General features: G+C 35.9%; 1 protein-coding gene across 3 annotated transcripts; it reads left to right on the top strand.

Annotated features, from left to right (window-relative positions):
• Positions 1-904: 904 nt before the first annotated feature.
• LOC142545844 (BTB/POZ domain-containing protein At1g03010-like) lies at positions 905-4,712 on the top strand. 3 transcript variants are annotated; one of them, XM_075653247.1, is made up of 4 exons: positions 905-1,471; positions 2,538-2,604; positions 2,686-3,876; positions 3,967-4,712. In XM_075653247.1, exons 1-4 carry the CDS (start codon positions 1,380-1,382, stop codon positions 4,510-4,512), a joined length of 1,896 nt encoding a protein of 631 aa, XP_075509362.1. In that variant the 5' UTR covers positions 905-1,379; the 3' UTR covers positions 4,513-4,712. The 3 variants fall into 3 exon arrangements, with proteins under 3 accessions (XP_075509362.1, XP_075509370.1, XP_075509379.1); XM_075653255.1 differs by lacking the exon at positions 905-1,471 and adding an exon at positions 1,709-2,384; XM_075653264.1 differs by lacking the exon at positions 905-1,471 and adding an exon at positions 1,709-2,448.
• The last annotated feature ends 16,167 nt before the right edge of the window (positions 4,713-20,879 follow it).

Here is a 20,879-nt window from a genome sequence, read left to right as displayed (position 1 = left end):
AAAAAATTGTACCTGGTCATTGAGGATCATTAAGTGTTAGGATATTGCAGTGTTATAATTAATTGCATTTGACAACAATTTTATACTATTATTCATTTATTTGAGGTGTAGTAGGAGTTTTAGTTTTGAAAGTGTCTAAGTCCAAAATGAAATGAATTTTTGCAAATTGCTTGTAAAAATCAAAGTCTTCAGTGTAAGTCTTCCAAAAAAGAAGAAGAAGAGACATAATAGCTTGAATTCTCCGAAATCTAGAAACAAACTTGCATACTTTTTACTTTCGGTTTACATAGCCAAACCATTATTTGAACTGTTCTAATCTATCAGTTTGTTTTTTTCCGTACATATTTTTGTTAGCCAACTGTCATTTACAACGAGAATACCAAATTCAATTTCTAACCAGATTCGATTAAAGTTAAAGAAGCAACTTGTTGCAAGTGTTCATTTAATCACCCTCTTCAGAACAGTCAACCGACCTTATTAGAACAGATAATACTTGACATGAATCTGGCTTCTTATTTATTTTACCGAAGAATCAAGATTCTCTAGTGGGAGTTTTAAGTGGTTGCTTTTAAGATGGCGTTTGAGTTTTAGGATCAAACAGTATCCATGTCTGGTGTTTGATCAAAGTAAATAAATATATGTATCTCCATCACTTCAAAAATATATACGTACAACTTAAATATGTAACTAAATGTTCATTGTTTTTAATGAAGTGGACCATCCTGTAATTAACTGATATAAAATGCAGTATAGTATGTGATAAACTCATATTTGCCGCCCACTCGAATTAGCTTTACACATAATTTGTGTAATTTTAAAACCAATGTGTCATTATTAGTGGTTACCTTTCAGGCTTTGCACCACCCATGCATGATTACAGACACCCAAAAGCACCGCACCCTTCTGGATTCCTCCGATTATTCAAACACCAAATCAACGAATAAACAAAAGTCACTCACTCCCCTCTTTTCACCGAAAAGTTGCCACCGTTCCAAATATATTCCCATCTTTAGTTGAAGATTAAGACTATTTTTTTGTTTTAAAAGAAAAGTGTAAACGAACGAACAGTCGCTAAAGACTCTGGCTTTTAAGAATCTTTAGTCTTGAATATTGAGTTCGTGTGTGTTTAAGCTTTCCCTTTACTCCAAAGCTTGCTTTAAAATACACGCAGTTTACACACACATGAGTGGGTGGATACATCATGACAGTGGAAGAAGTGCTGCTGCAATGGGTGGCTTGAAGGGTTTCTGATTTTCTGTAATAGTTCTTGAGACATACTTTTATCATTATAAGTGAAGCAGTAGTTCGCAGGAAAAAAGGAGAGAAGGAAAAAAATATTTTTTCCTGGGTAAAGCTGAAGTTTGGAGGTTATTTAGGAGATGGGTGTGGTTACGGTTGCTGAACTGAAGCCAAGTATATCAGGAAAGAGGCCATTTCGTCCTAGTTCAAGTGCAAGAAATGTTACTGAATGGTAAGATTTTCTTGGTTTTTCAAACCTGTTTACCACTATACCAAATCAAATAATATGCTATATTATGTTATTTCATTTTGTCCAGTACTATATATATGCATCATTCATGTGATCCTGTCTTTCTACAGTTCCTTATAAATGAAATAAATGGTGGCAGTTTAATTTCACCCAATTTTGATTTCCAAATGTGGGGCTTTGGTTCCACGGTGGCCCATTAATCAGGAGGATTAGTGGGGTAGCATGTTTTTGGTTCTTGGCTTGTTCCAAGTCGACCCAGACCATAAATTTGGTTGAGCTATGGTAACTTAATATAACCGGTTCCGCAGCTTGGATTTGTAAGTACAAACATATATGGGTATGATGTGCTTGAAAACAAGAATCCCAGTGTATAATTTGCATTGATCCTCTGTGTTACATACATTGGTTGAAGTTCACTTTTACAGTTATGACCATTGAATGTGACGGATCAAACTATTGACTCACCAAAACTGGTAAGAAATAGCAACTCAAAAGTTCGAAATTTCCGGTGTATTGATTGCAACATGCATGTGCGTTGTCATTGAAACTTATACTGGTGATCACTAGTCAATAATGTACCTTTTCTCTGTATAATATACGAAACAATCAAGAATAGCTGTTGAGGCCCCAGAGTGCTTCTGGTTTCCATTCAAACACAACAAAATAAACACAGTTTCCGCGGCATCAGAACACCACAAGTTAGCTCAAACTCCTCTCATAGAATGAGTTAAATATTTTTGTACTTTTTCTTCAGTCGGAGTTTTACCTTCGAATTGCCAGCCTAGTAATTTAAGCAACATGGTTTTTGTATTTATGTCTCGACCCTCGAGTGTTCCGATGGGCCATTATACAAAAGAAAGATTCTCAGGACCAAGATGAGTAACAGAGCCCGCAGGTTTCATAAAAGTGTTGAATATTTATGCTTCAGTATCATTAAACTCATATATGGGGACGCATGTGTAGGACAAAAGATGAATTTATTCCATTTTCTTCTGTTTTTTTTGGATGTAATTAAACTGTGTTGATTTGATATTCTTTCGTGCTGCAGGCCGATATCTGATGTTTCCAGTGATCTAACCATTGAAGTTGGAACGGCAAATTTTGCTCTTCACAAAGTAAGAACTATATAATCAAGAAATCGATTATATGGGCCATTAAAATGAAAACCTCGGTTTAAGCTTCTATCTTTTTTGCAGTTCCCTCTGGTTTCTCGAAGTGGTAGAATACGGAAATTATTGTTGGAAGTAAAAGATTCCAAAGTATCTAGGCTGAATCTCTCTGGTGTTCCTGGTGGATCACAGGCATTTGAGCTGGCTGCAAAGTTCTGTTATGGAGTAAACATCGAGATTACGCTAACAAACGTTGCTATGCTGCGGTGCACAGCACATTTTCTTGAAATGGTAGAAGAATTTTCGGAGAAAAATCTTGAATTCAAGACTGAAGTATACCTTAAGGATATTGTCCTCCCAAGTATATCAAACTCAATATATGTGCTTCATAACTGCGAAAATCTGTTACCGATATCTGAGGAGATTAATCTTGTCAATATATTAATATATTCGATTGCAAATAATGCATGTAAAGAGCAGCTAAGTTCAGGATTGTCTAAGCTGGAGCATAACTTACCATCAAAACCCAGCGCAGAAAATTCTGCAGATTGGTGGGGAAAGTCGCTCACGATGTTGAGCCTCGATTTTTTCCAAAGGGTTCTGTCAGCTGTCAAAACGAAGGGCTTGAAACAGGATATCGTATGTGGAATTTTGATAAATTATGCCCAGAACTCTCTTCATGGTCTCGTTGTCAGAAATTCTCAGTTAGTTAAAGGGAGTATCTCAGATCTCGATTTACAGAAGAAGCAACGAGTCACCATTGAAACGGCTGTCGGTTTACTACCATCCCAATCAAGAAAGAGCTCAGTTCCAATGGCGTTTCTTTCAAGTTTGTTGAAATCAGCAGTAGCATCATCGGCTTCCACATCATGCAGAACTGATCTTGAGCGGCGGATTGGTCTGCAATTGGACCAAGCAATTCTTGAAGATATTCTGATTCCTGCAAGTTCGCATGGAATCAACCACGGCCCCTTGTATGATGTAGATTCAGTCCTGAGGATTGTCTCAATTTTCTTGAATCTTGATGAGGATGATGACGAAGATGATCATAACCAGTTAAGGGATGAAAGTGAGATGGTCTATGGATTCAACAGCCCGGGATCGCCTAAACAAAGCTCGATCATTAAAGTCTCAAAACTGCTGGATAGTTATCTTGCAGAAGTTGCACTAGATTCAAACTTAACTCCATCAAAAATCATAGCACTTGCAGAATTACTTCCAGACCATGCTCGAATGGTATTCGATGGATTATACCGAGCTGTGGACATCTTTCTTAAGGTAAAACTAGTTAAAAACCTTCAAAAAAAAGACTACATTCTGTATAAACATCAAATTTTTACTGTTCTCATGTTCTTGATGAACTAACAGGTTCATCCAAACATAAAGGACTCGGAGAGATACAGGCTTTGTAAAACAATAGACTGCCAAAAACTCTCTCAGGAAGCCTGCAGCCATGCAGCTCAAAACGAACGGCTACCAGTGCAGATTGCAGTTCAAGTGCTATATTTTGAACAAATCAGATTAAGGAACGCCATGAATGGAGTCGGGGGGCACAACCAGTTTTTCTTTGGGTCAATGAACGGACATCAATTTCCCCAGCGTTCTGGTAGTGGTGCAGGAAGTGGATGCATATCACCTAGAGATAACTACGCTTCAGTCAGAAGGGAAAACCGTGAACTAAAGCTCGAAGTTGGAAGAATGAGAATGAGGCTAACCGATCTTGAAAAAGATCACGTCTCCATGAAACAAGAACTTGTGAAAGCACACCCGGCCAACAAGTTATTCAAGTCATTTACTAAGAAGCTAAGCAAGCTCCATTCCTTGTTCCGGATCAAAGATAAGCCTATAGGGGGCAAGCCTAGTTCTGAAAGTCGGTTTTTTTTCCAGAAGAGAAGACGTAATTCTGTGTCTTGAACTTGTTTGTTTACATGTAAATAAAAGAGTGTATAGGATTACTGATGTGTTTTTTGTGTATTTTGGGATTGATGGTATCTTATTGAGAGATTTTTGTGTTTCATTCACATGTACAACAGCAATATGTTTTTTCTTTGGCTGATTTGTGAGCTATATATGATCTTACTAGTAAAAGTCGCGTGCATCGCACGTGTGTACACTTTTTTAATTGGAATTTGTCGAAATATCATTTTCTCTTTAATATATTTCTTTAAATTTAATTTAAAATCTATTTCCTTAATATTTTATGAAACCAATGTTAAAATAATGTCAAAGGTATAAATAATTAAAAGTCAAAACCAAAAACTCATCTTTAAATCTAATTTTTTTCCATTTACGCCTTTATGAATATTTTTATGTTTAGGTATATACCCGTAAATCTTCATTTAGTCTATATTCGTTTGCTTATAAATGAAAGTCGAAATTATTTACAATTGAAAAACTAATCAACAAATCTCAATTATATTACTAGTAACAAAAGTAATACAACTCAATGAAGATCATATCATGTGAATACATATAAGAATTTGTTAACATCGATTTAAAGTTTAGAGGGGTAGTGAATAAACTCTTTTAAAATAATTTGAAAAACTTTAAGTCATTCTTACAGTTTTTAAGTTGTTAAGATGTATTCTTGAACGGTTAGACTTGATTGACTACTTGTTATAAATAAGTGCGAAAATGGTCCGATTAGGCTAGTGATAAAAACACCGGTGGCAATTTAACAAGAAGTTATGTGAAAATTTGAATGAGCAAGGAGGTAAAATTTCGTAAGAAAAGGGCACATGATTTTTATGGATGTTCAGAAATAAAAACTCTTACATTGACCTCTTCTTCTACTTAGAAAGGTTTCCACTAAAAGACTTTGACTTTACAATGTCTTATAACGGCCCATTTCAGTTAGGACTTATCACACTACCTAAACTAAAACTCTTAGTGATTATTTTACAAGGCTGGATGCATGAGAACACTTGGTTCACCAAACAACATATCAAATACTAATGATGACCCAACGGTCAGCTTTGTAACAGCTTGACTTGGTTGAGGTAGAACAAACCGATCTTTATAGCTCTTATATATTCTGATACGCGTGTGCTTTGGTTGAGCAGTCAGAAAGAAGAACTCCTAAGTGTGCTAAAAAATCTTGGAAATATGCAGACTCTTGTTTTCTTGAAAGTTTCAGCGATTTGAAAATAGTTTCGTTAATCTTTTTCTTTGAGATGTACTGCATATTTATAGTAGAGTACTTCAATGCTCGAATTTTTTTTACAACGATCATCTGTACTGTTTCTCAATAATATGGACATACTCCGTACTTATCATTAAATGCTCTTTTGAGTTTAAGTCCATACTTTTGATAAAGCTGACATATCATATCTGTATACAGTTGCTTCCTGTCATTTTGGAAGTTGGTAAGATACTGTGTAATCTTTCTATATTGATATTTCAAATAAACAGCTCTAAATGTACTTTTCTTTTGGGAATTCTCAATATACCTTTCTGTAATGCAGTTGGAAAAAAGGTTTGAACCTGCGCACTTTGTTCAATAGTTTGAACCGGTAACTTGTTAGAGGATGCCTTGCAGCTGGAGTTTAATAAAGTTTAGCAATTTAAATTCTAGACACAACGGTTTGAACTCCTGAAAAGACTTGAAATAATTCAGCAGTCTGAAAAACCTGTTTTACAATAAAATGAGTGGCTGAATTCTGAAACAATTTGATATTTTTTATTTTATTAATCATCAAACTTAAGGGTAATAGAAATTATTCTAACAAATGCCTCATTTTTTATGATGACAAAACCAAGCTCCAAAATTATACAATCAGTTGCAAAAAATGTAAGATCATAAAAACAAATTGTATTTCATTGAGATAATGAAATAATAATGTTATAAGAACATAATTTTGAAAACCTATTACACCAAAAGAATTGCATTTCCTCTAGCTGGGCCTCTATTGCTTGTTGCTATCTAGTAATTTGACTTGATAATGTTGGGACAAAAGATTCAGATTGACATTTGACAAAGGTTAGGTCGGTGGTGCAAAGCCCGCAAGTCTTTTCTAAAGAACCAAGATCTCGTATAATGTCTTTCCGAAAATTTTCAAATGCAAAAAAATGAGAAAAGTGCTTGATTTCGACATTGTTGACCGTTTTTGAGAGATCCTTGATCTAATAGTAGACTTGATTGAGCATAACGTTTTGATAATTGTCGTCAAATTCTGATAAGATATTCAAATTAAGATCTGAAGAAGATTCTTCTTCAAGAATTGGAGAACCCGATTGAAAAGACAGATGTTGGAGGAGTGGAACAGATGGAATATCAACTTGTGGTCAGCGATTAAGTCAGCGGCTGGAATTTTCAAGACTTCAGACCGTAGATCAGCCACTTCGTCTGAGGCAGGCTATCTAGAAATTATAACAATCTCTTGACCAGACAGAATTTTGGTTGAAGCACTTGGGTCTTCAAATATTTGATCACTGGTTGAAATTTTGGTAAGAGATTCCAACTATGTTTCTCCCTCATAATGATGTTCCTCTCTTATGGCAGTAAAATCTTCGATCAATGGAGAGGAGGGGTCCATTTTACTTTGATCAGACTCAAATTGGGACGAAGAATGGACAACGTCATCTACAGAGATTAGTGGAATCTTTGGGAGATCTGTATGAGTTTGAGTTTGACTGGGAGATTTAGGAGAAGTATATGCATTAGATTCTTCTTGTTTTTCCAAGTATTTGGCTTGAACTTTTTTTGTTATGGTTTCAACATCATTTTTAGCCTTTGAGCTGCTGGATAGGTTCTGTTCAGTCGTCTCAGTGGCTAGCTTGAGCAACGGCTGTAACTTGCCTTTGTTGCCGTTGACTTTCTTCGACAACAACTTGAACTTCCTTAGCAGCGGCTTGAATTTCCTCAGAAACTACTGGAATTGTCTTAGCGAATGGCTGTTTACCGGTCTAACTTTCTAAAGTCAAAGACTAATCATCATTTTTATTTTCAGTCACCGGAAGATGAAGATCTTTGTTGGAACATTTCATGTTCGTAATCTTGATTTTGATGCTAAAAAATTTGTTATTTTGCTTATAATGATTTTACTCAAGTGCGCAGAAAGCTGAAACTGATTAGGCTTCGAACTGATCAGTTACCGAGCAAAAACTGAAGCTATCAAGAGGAAAACTGAAAGTACCAACTGAACTAGCCCAATTGATATATCAAGAATAGTTTAACTGATTGTTCAGATGATAAGTGGTTCAGCAGAAGACCTTCAGAAGCTCGACCTAGCTAATGAAGAGTTCAACTGATGAAGAGCCCAAATGACCGGTTCAAATGAATAAGTGAAATCAGTTCAGCTAATGAGCCAACTGATTTCACTACACCAGTTCAAGACCAGTTCTGCTGACCAGTTCAGATCATCAGTTAGGAGCCGATCAGCTTGCAGAACACGAAAAGCTTATCTAAGTGGAATCCAGCTATTCACAAGGCTATAAAAGAAACTGTACGATCAAAGTACAATAATGAACGTTATATCATAGCTTAAAGTCGAGACGTTCCAGAATGGCTGTCAGAAAGGAGAAGACATAAATTTCGAGGAACGGATTCAAATAGCAATGAACATATTTGATGAGTCTAGTTGAACGGTCACATAGCTTCTATAAATACAAGATCAAGACCATCAAAAAGGGGGCGTGAACATCACAATGAAGAGGAAGATAAGGCATGAATATCAGCTTACAAGAAGCAACCAGCCCAGATTTGAGGGAACACATCAACGTGTTATCAACTTAAGATTAGAAGCACAATTACCACAGTGTGTGAGAACACTTTCGTGTTGTATTCATAGATCAGTTCTCACACATGTACACACACCATCACTCACATATACATAGAGAATAGAGCGTATTAAAAAGCTGAGTGAGTCTTGCACAAAGACATTAAACTTGTGTATGTAGTATTTGACACATAGACGTTAAATAAGTGTTGGATGGAAAGGTGCTGCCTTCAGTCTAGACTAGGAGTTCAGTTAGGCAGTAGCGTAAGTTCTAAGCTGAGTGGGTTTGTACAAGATATTGTATAAATCAAAGTCTTCTAGTGGATCCTATCCGAGGTGGTAGAAGGGGTGACGTAGAAGCAGTTGAAGTCTCCGAACATTCCATAAACATATCTTGTTTATTTAACTGTTGAAATTTTGTTTTTAAATTGATTTGATCAGTTCGAGCTGATATCAATTCAATTTTTACCATAACTGAACTGATACAAGCAAGAACTGATCCACCTTATTTCAGCTAATCAGTTAACACAAGTTAAAAGCTCTAAACTTATCAACTTTCTTAACGAAAGATTACTTCGAGTATTTTTCCGCTTGGTTTAAAACCAAACTCGATTTAATCATCGGTGTTTACATTCTTAGAACACGAGCTATTGCAGCTCATTGAGAATATTGTGTTTGAAGCAACCTCGCATCCTATCTCTTGACCTTCACCATCATGGATAGTGATATTACATCCATTTCGAGTTGGCTTATCATAGCCACGTCATTTTGTGCGGTTGGGCAATTGGCGACAAAATTTTCCCTTCTTTGTTGAATCAAGTATCGTAAGATACTTTCCTTGATTTTCAGCTCAATAAAATCTCGCTGCTGAACAGCTTCGGAGATCACTTTTTTTTCTGCCCACTTGAGCATCTTCGGATCAAGAACGACCACGTATTTTATAATCTTTGTAATGTCCCGAAAATTAAAAGGTCTACGTGAACCACATGCATGCAAGTTATCAATTTTTTTTTGTATTTTAATTAATTTATTTTAATTGCAATTAGTAAATATAGTAGACATGTTTACATGTTTAAAATATGATTTTCTACTAGAACGCATAAACCACGTATTTTATAATCTTTGTAACGTCCCGAAAATTAAAAGGTCTGCGTGAACCACATGCATGCAAGTTATCAAATTTTTTTTGTATTTTAATTAATTTATTTTAATTGCAATTAGTAAATACAGTAGGCATGTTTACATGTTTAAAATATGATTTTCTACTAGAACGCATAAATGTGTATTTTTAAAGGTTATTCGAGACACGATTGAGGAACGGAGACTGGGTGACCATAAAAAGAAAAATATTTTTATTAAATAATTTTTTTAATTATTTAATACATGGAATATTTTAATGGAATTTTCAAAAATAAGATATGTTAAGGTGTTTGTACACGCCGAGTCATATTTAAATCGGTATTCGATTTTCAATGAAAATATGGACTTTTCGAGAACTCGGCTAATATTTTCACAAACTTTCCTCAACAAATTTTTTTAAATATTATCTAATGGGACTACTGAGGCTATTATATCATGATTAATGGACATAAGCTTATACCATGTATTATATATCAAACTCTAAACTAATAAACCCTAACCTAAAGTACTAAACCCACTCCCCACCCTCCTAAATCATACTAGGACTCTTTTTCTCTATCAGAAACACACACCACACGAGAGTTTGAGAGGAAAGTCACAAAAATGTTGAAGGAAAATTCAGCAAGGGTCGTCTCTCCGCCAACGTTACTCGCGTCACAAGTTGTTTTTCGTGAGTAATAAACTGAAATGCAAAATTTAATTTTCCTTCACAACATATTATATGTTTTGATACATGATTGCATGAAAACATGATACACTTATTTTTTTTTCGTTTTTATGACATAAACATGATAAAACTAGAGTTTTCATCTTTTAAAACTCTTACTTATGATGAAAAAAGGGGATGCCATGGTAGGACTATGGGAAGGGACATTTTTCGACATTTTTGAGGGTCTTTAGATGCATGTTTAAGGGCTGTACATGTAGGGCAAAAATATTGAACGAAAATTTAGGTTTTAAGAAACTAGGGTTTTCGAATTGGAGTTCTAGAATGGCACGACTGTGGGCTGCTATTAGGGCACATCCAGGGGTTCTAAGGGGGTTGAGTTAGGGTCCTAGATAGGTTGAGGAAAGGCTGGTGCGAAGGCTAGGGCGAAAACATGAATATGGGGTGCATGATGGCTAGTAGAAAGCAGGTTTAGGGTTGTGCTTGCATGGGCTGTAGAGCTGGTCTAGGAAGGGTCTAAGGGAACGATCAAGGTCCTAGGAGGGTTATCCGGGGTCTGGTTGGGTCCAATAGGGTTTGGACATGATGGTTAAGGGCTAGGCTTGAAGGAATTCATGGGTTGTTAAAGCTAGGGTGTAGAGTTTTTGTGCAGAAAATTTCAGTAGCTGTTTAGGATTTTCTATGGGTTCTAAATGGCATGATTTGGTTGCATAGGGTATGGTTAGGTGTTAATAAGATATGTTTAAAGTTTGGTTAAGTTTTGAGTCGATTCGGGTTAAAATCGGGATGCACGTCTAAGTTTTAAAAACGAATTGGAAAATTAGTCGAGGAGCTTAAGTTTACTTCTAAGAAATATTTATGGGTGTATTTTTAGGTTTCATGTTAAGATTGGATGGATTTGGGTCGTCGTTTTGAGGTCTAAGGATAAATTGTGAAAGTTAGGGTTTCAGGGGCAAAACGGTCATTTTACACCTGAAAAATGCTAGACATCATAGCAGTACCCTTAATGCTGTAATGAATGTTAAAATGTTTATTTCAAATATTTATGAAATTTTATGATGAAACGTTAATGCTAAAAAACATGTTGCATGCTTGGTTTAAAAGAAAAATGATTTATATGTGCGTAAATTTTTATAAGTGATGGAAATATGAAAAGTTGAAGGAGGTGAATTGATTATGACTAATAAGATGATACAATGATATGTAAGACCAAAGCTCAGTTGACGGGTGAGAGTGTCGTTGATGTCCCCATGGCCCCATACCGTGGTAATACGTAGATGGATCCATCGACCTATAGCTAATACGAAAGTCACAATTGAGAATCTGAATTCAAAAAAGGAAAAGTTTATGCATATGATGAAAGGAAATATGATTTGATGAAAGGAAAAATATTTAAGGTTATGTTCATGAAAAACAATTTTATTAAAAATATTTTCACTGTTGCTTGTCAAGATATATGTATTACTTGCTATAATGATTAAGGTTCCTCAGCCAATAGACTCACTAGGTTTGATCGATGCAGGTGAGCATGATGTTGATATTCATGGAGGAGTTGATGGTTGAACTAGCTGGACTGAAGGTGCACACAACCCGAAGACCATCACTAGTTTTCCGCAAATAAAAATTATGTTTAAGATTTAAGCTACTTTAAAGATTTTATAACTTATGATGCTTTTGAGAGGTTTTTGAGAGGATGTTAGAGTTAAGTTTATTTTTGAAATAATGTTAGCTTGGGGTTGGTTGACGTTTACGATTTTATGTTTTAAATACGTTCTTTTGAATTTTCACAGAATAGTTGGTTGATTTATTTTAAATAGTGAAATGTACTTTAAAATATATTTATGTATACTTTAACCGAATGCTTAAGTGGGAAAAATTAAAATAAAAATTTCTAGCACTTTTAAGGAAAAACGAGCAGTGGACGTTTCAGTCTTGATCTTTCAAATTACATGGAACAAAACAACATTGCGACAGTTCACCCATTTGTCAAAATGTACGATCCGTTCTTTTGCGATTTCATCGACAATTTCCATGGTCAAGTTTATGAAGGCTTGAATATTTGATAAGTTGGATACTTTGATCAAAATGCCCTTTCCTTTGGCTTTTGGGTCAATGAGAGGCAGTCTGGACCGGCTAGTGACAATTTCATGTTCAACTAGCCCAATACCCTTCAAACTAAAAATAGGAACGGCTGGGATTAGCGTTTGTACCAACGCCTCGGAGGCCTACTTGATCAGTTTAATCTTCCTTGTTTTGGGCTTGTCCTTCCGTTTCTTCTTTCCGTGGAATATTTGTGTCAAGCGAACCTTTTCCCTGGCTTCTTCAGAGTCCGTATCTGAGGACAACACCAGCTTCCTCTTTGTCTATTAGGCTGGTTTCCTAGCCGGCTTGGAAATTTTCTTTTGTACATCACAATCCTTTTCTTTCTTTATCTCCAATATTTAAACTCCAGTGGGTAGATTTTTCAGACGATATGTTTTCACTATAGCACTACCAAACAATTTTACTTTGTGGAGTTTTGCAGCATCCACAACCTTCACTTTCAGCTGCTCCAAGAGATATCAAAGGGGAATAGCAAACCTTTGGGACTGAGCTTCTTTCTTCACCATATCTGTGAAAATTTTGAACATGATGTCAGACCAATTAACGACCAACTTTGAGGCGATGGTGGCCATGAATTTTTTTTTTTGTGTGTGGTAATCTTGTCAAAAGCTTCTGTTTTGTCCAGCTACGGTTTGGCCAGAGCAGCCAATACTCCACTTTCAGATCTTTCTTTTGACTAGTAAGAGCAGATAGTGGAGAGCCAGATAGTGAAAATTTCACCTTCCAATGGGCAGATTTAGCTTCTGGAAAAGTTGAGAAGGATGTGATGCCAACTGTTAGTAGACCAAACATTTCTGCAAACAGCTTCTGGGTGATAGTGATGTTGTAACAGCGTAGTTGATCATCGTATTTATAATCTTGTTTACATAGGTTTAAAAAATTTGTATTAATATAAATTTGAGTTATATCAATTTAGATTGAGATTATCAAAACTTAAATATAAATTTTATCTTAACACAAAATATTCTCCTCAACTTGATATCGGGAAATCTGGAACGAATTGCATTTTGAGGCCACCTAGCTACAGTATGCACACATTTTGAACAATTTCATTTTACACATTTTCAACTATTTCATTTTTCGAAGTCATTATTGTTTATCAATTCTTGATCTACTTGAAATATAACTCCATTTCTCCATATATTGTATCTAACTCAAACAACCGCAATTTGTAGCAAAGCCAGCCTTCAACCTTAAAACAAACCCCGAAGACGAAAATGATGAACCCAAAACTCAGCCAAGAATCTTGCCGCTGGATCCTTGTAATCCTCGTACTGTCACAAATCCAGGGTTGTATCTGTCAAGCCGATGAGTTGTACGAAACATGCAGGCCACCATTTCGATGCGCCAATCTTGGAGATATAAAATATCCTTTTTATGGAAACGATCGACCGGTGTTTTGCGGATATCCAGGCTTCGAAATCGACTGCGAGAAAGACAGTCCTCTGATCACCTTCAATTCACTATCGTATAGGATATTTGTTGTCGATGACAACACTTACATTATCACAATAGCGAGAGAAGGTTTATAGATCCACATTTGGCCAGAGCCCCTCCACATCACCACCTTAAATTTCGATCTTTATAGTTTTTCTTCGAATTATAATGTTGGAATATCTCTATGAACTATGGATGCAGTGCAAGGACTCAAAAATTTGAAAGAAAATTCAAGAAAAGTTAATGACAACTTGGTATCATCTAATGTCATTAAAAAGGAGAATTCAATAGTTGTTTTGACTCCACAAGTAACAGCCATTTTAGGCTAATGAAGGCCTTGAAAGAGAGCTGTAATGGCCTTGATTGACAGCCTTTTCATCTCACCTTCATGAGCTTATAAATACCCTGCAAGATTACCAAAAAGAAGACACAAAACATCCACAAACATTCTGAAAGTTTCAGCAGAAAGTCAACCATATTTTCGAGCTCCCTAGCTGCTATTCTCAAGCCTCGGTTTACCTCCGTCCTAGCCACATTTTGTCCCAAGTTTTGAGCTAAAGCTGCTGCTCAAAGTACTGTCACTATCCGAAATCCCTTCAACTTGTTCGAAATTCCAACAACGTTACTCGGATTTGCAGCAACCAAGTCTTGTACAAGTTCGAGCGGAATTCTTCCCACAAGTTCCTCACGTTTTAATCCAAAGAAGAGAAATGTAAGTGGGGTTTTGCAGTAATTTTAGTACACTTGCATTTCATAAGTGCACGCAGAGTTCAAGAAATGTGAATTCTTGTTAAAAAGCGTCACATTCTTGGGACACATAATATCAGTAGCAGGAGTAATCTGTGGATTCTAAGAAGGTAGAAGCAATCATGGATTGGTCGAGGTCAAAGAATGTGACAGAAATTCGAAGCTTCTTGGGACTAACAGGCTATTATTGAAAATTTGTTGAAGGATTCTCTTCAATAACCATACCCCTCACTAAACTCACCCAAAATAACTCTAAGTTTCAATGGAGTGCAGAATGTGAGTAAAGCTTCGAGACTTTGAAGAAGAAACTTGCATCTACTCCGGTATTGGTATTACCAACTGAAGGAAAAGACTTCACCATCTACAGTGATGCATCAAAAGGAGGTTTAGGATGTGTGCTCATGCAAGATGGGAGAGTAATTGCTTACGCTTCAAGACAACTAAAACCATATGAGCAAAACTATCTGACGCATGACCTCAAACTAGCTGCAGTGGTGTTCGCACTAAAAATTTGGAGACATTATCTTTATGGAGCCAATTATGAGATTTTCACTGATCACCAAAGTCTCAAATATTTGTTCACTCAAAAAGAATTAAATATGCGGCAGAGACGATGGATTGAACCTCTGAAGGATTACGACTTGACGAGAAGCTATCATCCAGGCAAGGCAAACCAGGTAGCTGACGCTTTGAGTCGGAAGAATATAGGCAAAGTAATCCTAGCGTCACTTTAAGCACAACAATTTCTCCAGGAAACGAACAAGATAAGTCAAGATCGAGACCCTGCTTTGATGAAACTGAAACAACAGGTTAAAGAAGGAAAATCATCAGATCTACAGACAGATGACAAGAGAGTCGTGTGGATAAAAGGACGATTGTGTGTGCCCGACATTGAAAATCTTTGACAAGAAATGATGTTCGAGGCACACAAGTCAAAATTTTCAAGTCCACCCTTTCAGTACAAGATGTACAGAGATTTGAAGAAAAGCTTCTAGTGGAGTGAAATGGAAAAGGACGTTGAAATGTTTGTCACTAAGTGTCACGTGTGCCAACAAGTCAAAGCCGAGCACCAAAGACCTTGAGGACTTAAACCTTTGGAAATCCCGGAATGAAAATGGAAACATATTTCCATGGACTTTGTAATCGGTTTACCAAAGTCTAGACAAATTCATTATGGTATATGGATAATCGTAGATAGACTCGTGAAATCTGCTCATTTCTTACCTGTCTGCATGAGTTATAATCTGGATAAACTGACCACCTTATACATGTATAATATCGTACGATTACATAGAGTTCCAGCTAGCATACTATCAGATAGAGATCCCAGGTTTGAATCCCGTTTTTGGAGGAGCTTTCAACAGGCTATGGAGACTAAAGTTACTCTTAGTACGGCATATCACGCTCAAACTAACGGCCAAACTGAGAGGACATACAAACTCTTGAGGACATGCTGAAAGTATGTGATCTAGACTTTATTGGTAATTGGAGTGAACATCTGCCCTTAATCGAGTTCACATACAATAATGGTTATCACAACAGTATTGAAATGGCGCCGTTCCAAGCTCTGTATGGACGAAAGTGTCGATCACCAGTATATTGGGATGAAGTAGGAGAAAAAGCCATCGTTGGACCTGAGCTGATCCAAAAAACAGTGGATAAAGTTGCTATGATCAATGAGAGACTAAAAAAATGCACAAGATCGACAGAAAGGCTAGGCTGACCTGAAAAGAAGACCCGTGGAATTTGAATTGGGCGAAAAAACATATGTGAAAGTGTCACCTATGAAAGGTGTAATCCGATTCAATAAGGCTGGAAACAAAATCTCAGATATGTTGGACCTTTTGAAATTCTAGAGAAAGTGGGAAAACATGCTTACAGATTAGAACTTCCACCCGATATGTCAAGAATCCACAATGTTTTCTGTGTTTCGGAGCTAAGAAAATATATTTCTGATCCAAGTCATATTCTTGAGCTGGACCACTTCTGGTTGAGGGCAATCTAAATGAAGAACTGAAATACGAAGAAATTCCAATTCAAATTGTGGATAACAAAGACCAAGTACTGAGGCAACGAAGTATTCCATATGTCAATGTACAATGGTCAAATCACACCGAAAAAGAAACTACTTTGGAGTTGGAAGAAAAGATGCGAGAACAACACCCTTATCTCTTTGAAGATCGGGTATAGCAAGTTTCGAGGACGAAACTTCTCATAAGATGGGAAGGATGTAAGGACTCAAAAATTTGAAAGGAAATTTAACAAAAGATATTGACAACTTTGTATCATATAATGCCATTAAAAAAGGGAATTCAAGAGTTGTTTTGAATCCACAAGTAACAGCCATTTTAAGGCTAATGAAGGCCTTAAAAAAGGGCTTTAATGGACTTGAATGATAGCATTTTCATCTCACCTCCGTTAGCCCATAAAAATACCCTACAATATGACCAAAAAGAAGACACAAAAAATCCTCAAACATAGAAATGACAAGAAAATTCCGATATTTGATTGTTTTGTTTAGGCCCTGATGTGGTGGGATATAATAACCGTTCATTTGGCCTCACTTCTTAAATGAGTAACATATAAGGAACTGATCAGTAAACCATGAAAATGAGGTGATTTTCATTGCTATGTTTGTATTTTGTTCATATTTGATTCTACACGCTTATTATTGAAATTATGATAATGTATTCGTATAAGTATAACCTTGATATTTGTTATGCACGATCGACCCCCATTTACTGAGTATTTTCCCAAATACTCACCCCTTACATTCCCAACGCTAGATAAGTACGAGGAACAAATCGAAGATAAATAACAAGAATATCTTTGGGGATGGTGATGAAGCTAATTCAATTAAAGACCAGTCTTGTCATTCTGTCTTTTAGTTATATTATCGTGTTTTACGTTTCCGTATTTCGTTTCAATCGCATTGTAAAGACGATTATTAATTTATGTAATAGATTGTTTTTTGGCTATTTGATGTACTACATGGCTTGTTGTTACATGATTTTAAATTTTTAAACAACGCCGATGGCACGTATCAGTTTCGGGGCGTGACATGCAGCGACTTTCATCTCAGACTCAGCCATAGCCACCGTCTTCGCAAATGCCAGATTTTTTTACATTCACTTGCGGACCGTGGGCTTCACCATGGTTTCCTTATCTGAAGCAGCTGTTGATATGAGAAGCTCTTTAAATTTTCCTAGCAATATCTTTGTTCCAGTGAACCAAACTGCAGCCAGCGTTTTGGCAACGTTCTTTGTCAAACTCACAAATTCTGAAATCGGATATTATTTTGTAATTGGAAGTTATACTAGATTATCCAGGATTTTTATCTTATTATTAAATATTATCAAGTCTATCTAAAGTTGTATAGGATAATTAAATCGTATGTACAATATAAATGGAGTTCGAAATTTAAGATGATATTATAATATATTTTGATTTTGAGATAAATAAATAGGTCAAAATCCAAGAATTTAAAGATATTGGATATAAACGGTTGAATTTAGGAATTTTCGAGACATAATTTCAAAATATTAGAAGAAAATGCAAGATAAAAGTATAAGATCTGAAATAAGGTTGATAAGGAAATGCATACATGAAAAATTCAAAAGTTTGCCAAACAAGATTTCAAGAAAATCAGGAGTCCTATTTTTAAGATAAATTATTAACAAATTCAAAAATAAATAGGGGAAAATTTTGAAAGTTAAGGGCAAGGATTAAATTGTAGTGCAAAATAAAAGATCTACTAGATGTTGAAAATTAGACCTGGAATTGGAAATTCCAGAACTAGCTAAGGATTATTTTCAAAATTTTATCCAGTGAGATGCATAAAGAATGATAAATTATCCTAGATTCAAAGTTTGGTTCAAAATTTTAGACGCAAATATAATATACGATCATGATAGCATTCAGCCCCTATCAATAGGATAAGTCTACCATTCGAAAATCACACGTGGAAATTATACCTATTTTTCCGAAGTTTCTCCTAATGCTCTCAAGAAATTTCGAGATTTTCCTCTCTCGATTCTGTCGAGTGTCAAAGCTCTGCTGCAGTCCAGATCTAGGAAGGATTCGAAAATCATAATGAGTGAAATCGCCCTTCACGTTTTTAGCATCCAGATCTAAGGTAAGTGAACATGTTTTAAAATATCTTGTATATGTCGATTTTTTTTAAAGTTTCGCTCGAGCACCGTTTTTCTGTTTCTACCCCTTCTTGATACGATTGTCGTATATGTTTTTGGCACGGTGGGGATTCAACTGGATATGGGTAGGAATCTTAATGTCGTATATGTTTACCGACTCCATTGAGGGATATCAAGTGGCGAGGTTGGGTGTAATTTCGAAATACGCAGGAGCAAATGCATTGTAGTCATATATTCACCATTTTCCTACAGGTGAAGATATCATATTATGATCTGATGAGTTGATTGAGTAAGAAATCTCTGGCCAGAGTAAGACATGTGCATTTTGGAAAAGTGTTTCCTCAGTTGCACAAAACATGTCATATTATTACTCAAAGATATTGTTGGAATATTTCATTTTCGCAATTTTTATTTTGATGATAACAAAATTTGATATTTTGTTTCTAATGATTTACCTAAGTGCGCAGGAAGCTGGAACTGATCAGGCTTCGAACTAATCAGTTAAACGAGCCAAAACTGAAGCTAACAGATGCGAACTTAAAGTTCCAGCTGATTGCCCAAACTGAATCAGCTCAACGGATATATTAAATAACAGTTCAACTGATTGTCCAGCTGATAGGTGGTTCAGCAGTAGAACTTCAGAAGCCCGGCCAAATGATGAAGTGCTCAATTGATGAAGAGCTCAGCTGACGATTTCAACTGAAAGAGTGAAATCACTTCAACTGACGAGTCAAATTATTTCACCAGCCCAACTGAATATCAGTTCAGATGACCAGTTAGGAGCATCAGTTAGGAATCAATCAGTTGCAGATCTAGACAAGCTTATCTAAATGGATTCCAGCTACGCACAAGGGTACAAAAGCATATGTACTATCAATAGTACAATAATGGACGTTGCAGCAAAGCTTAAAGACAAAATGTTCCAGCATAGAATTCGGACGTGTCGAGACACGAATCTCAAGAACACATTCAAGCTGCAATAAATACAATTGTTGAGTCTCGCTGTACGATCAGTTACCCGCCTATAAATAGAAGATAAGTGAAGACCAACAACAACAACTACTACTACAACAACAACAACAACAACAAGAAAAAGTGTGTGGAAAAACAGTATAAAGGACACACATATTGCATATCAGTTTTCTAGAAGCAATTTGCCAGAGGGAACACTTCATCGTGTTATCAAGCTTAGTTTAGAAGCACAATTCCCTCAGTGTGTGAGAACACTTTCTGATAGTGTTCATTGTTTAGTTCTCACACACACACACACACACACACACACACACACTCCACCACCCAAATACAGTCTTGCACAAAGACAATAAACTTGTGTATGTAATCTTTGACACACATACGTTAAACAAGTGTTGACTGGAAGGTGCCGCCTTCAGTCTAGTCTAGGAGTTCAGTTAGACAGTGGATAAGTCCTAAGCTAGGTGGGTTATTACACTTGTTGTAATTAATCAAAGTTTTCTAGTGTATCCTACCCGATGAGGTAGAAGGGGTGACCCAGGAGCAGTTGAAGTCTCTGAACATCCATAAACATATCTTGTGTTAATTAATTGTTTAACTATTGTTTTCAAACTTATTTGATCAGTTAGAGCATCCGTCAATTCAGTTTTCACCATAACTGAACTGATATATGCAACAACTGATTCCCGATATTTTCAGTTATTCAGTTACACAAGATAAAAATATATCAGTGTTTCTTAACGAAGGATTACTTCGAGTGTTTTTCGCTTGGTTTATCACCAAACTCGATTTAATTAATCGATGTATACATTCTTAGAATACGAGCTATTGCAGCTCATTGATTTATTGTGTTCAAGGCTTCTCAAGGTGCCCAATACACAATCCTTCAAAATACACTAATGTTCGCACATTGTTTCACGTCCTAGAATTTATTTGAGCATAATAACCCTTTGACTCTCATCCAATTGTTTGATTTGCTAGTATTCAATTATTCCATCATATACTCCCAAGGAAAAAGATACATGCATCACAATAAAATTTTCTCTACAAAACTATTAAATCGGATCACAGATTGTGTGGAAAACGGTTTGATGGTTCTTATGAATATTATATATTCAAATATAGAAAGTGTACACTATAATTTTATGGATGTTCAGAGCCTTAAGCTACTAAGTCACTCATTCTTCCACTTAGAAAGGATTTCACTAGAAGATTTTAATTTTACAAATATTTGTAACAACTCACTTTAATCTTATGACTTATTCACTGCCTAATTCAATACTCCTAATAACTCAAACGGTTGAGACACATATTTTAACAACCAATACAAAACCAATGAAGTAAATT

Source organism: Primulina tabacum, chromosome 1 (assembly GCF_025594145.1).
Source record: "Primulina tabacum isolate GXHZ01 chromosome 1, ASM2559414v2, whole genome shotgun sequence".
NCBI classification, from domain to species: Eukaryota; Viridiplantae; Streptophyta; class Magnoliopsida; order Lamiales; family Gesneriaceae; genus Primulina; species Primulina tabacum.
The sequence above is the reverse complement of the archived record's forward strand: the minus strand, read 5'-3'. Positions and strand labels throughout refer to the sequence as shown.

Excerpts from the sequence above, each read along its gene's own strand:
- LOC142545844 (XM_075653247.1), top strand. The coding sequence starts at position 1,380 with ATGGGTGTGGTTACGGTTGCTGAACTGAAGCCAAGTATATCAGGAAAG. Across the intron at positions 1,472-2,537 it reads GCAAGAAATGTTACTGAATG|GCCGATATCTGATGTTTCCA; the intron begins GTAAGATTTTCT and ends TTCGTGCTGCAG. Across the intron at positions 3,877-3,966 it reads CTGTGGACATCTTTCTTAAG|GTTCATCCAAACATAAAGGA; the intron begins GTAAAACTAGTT and ends ATGAACTAACAG.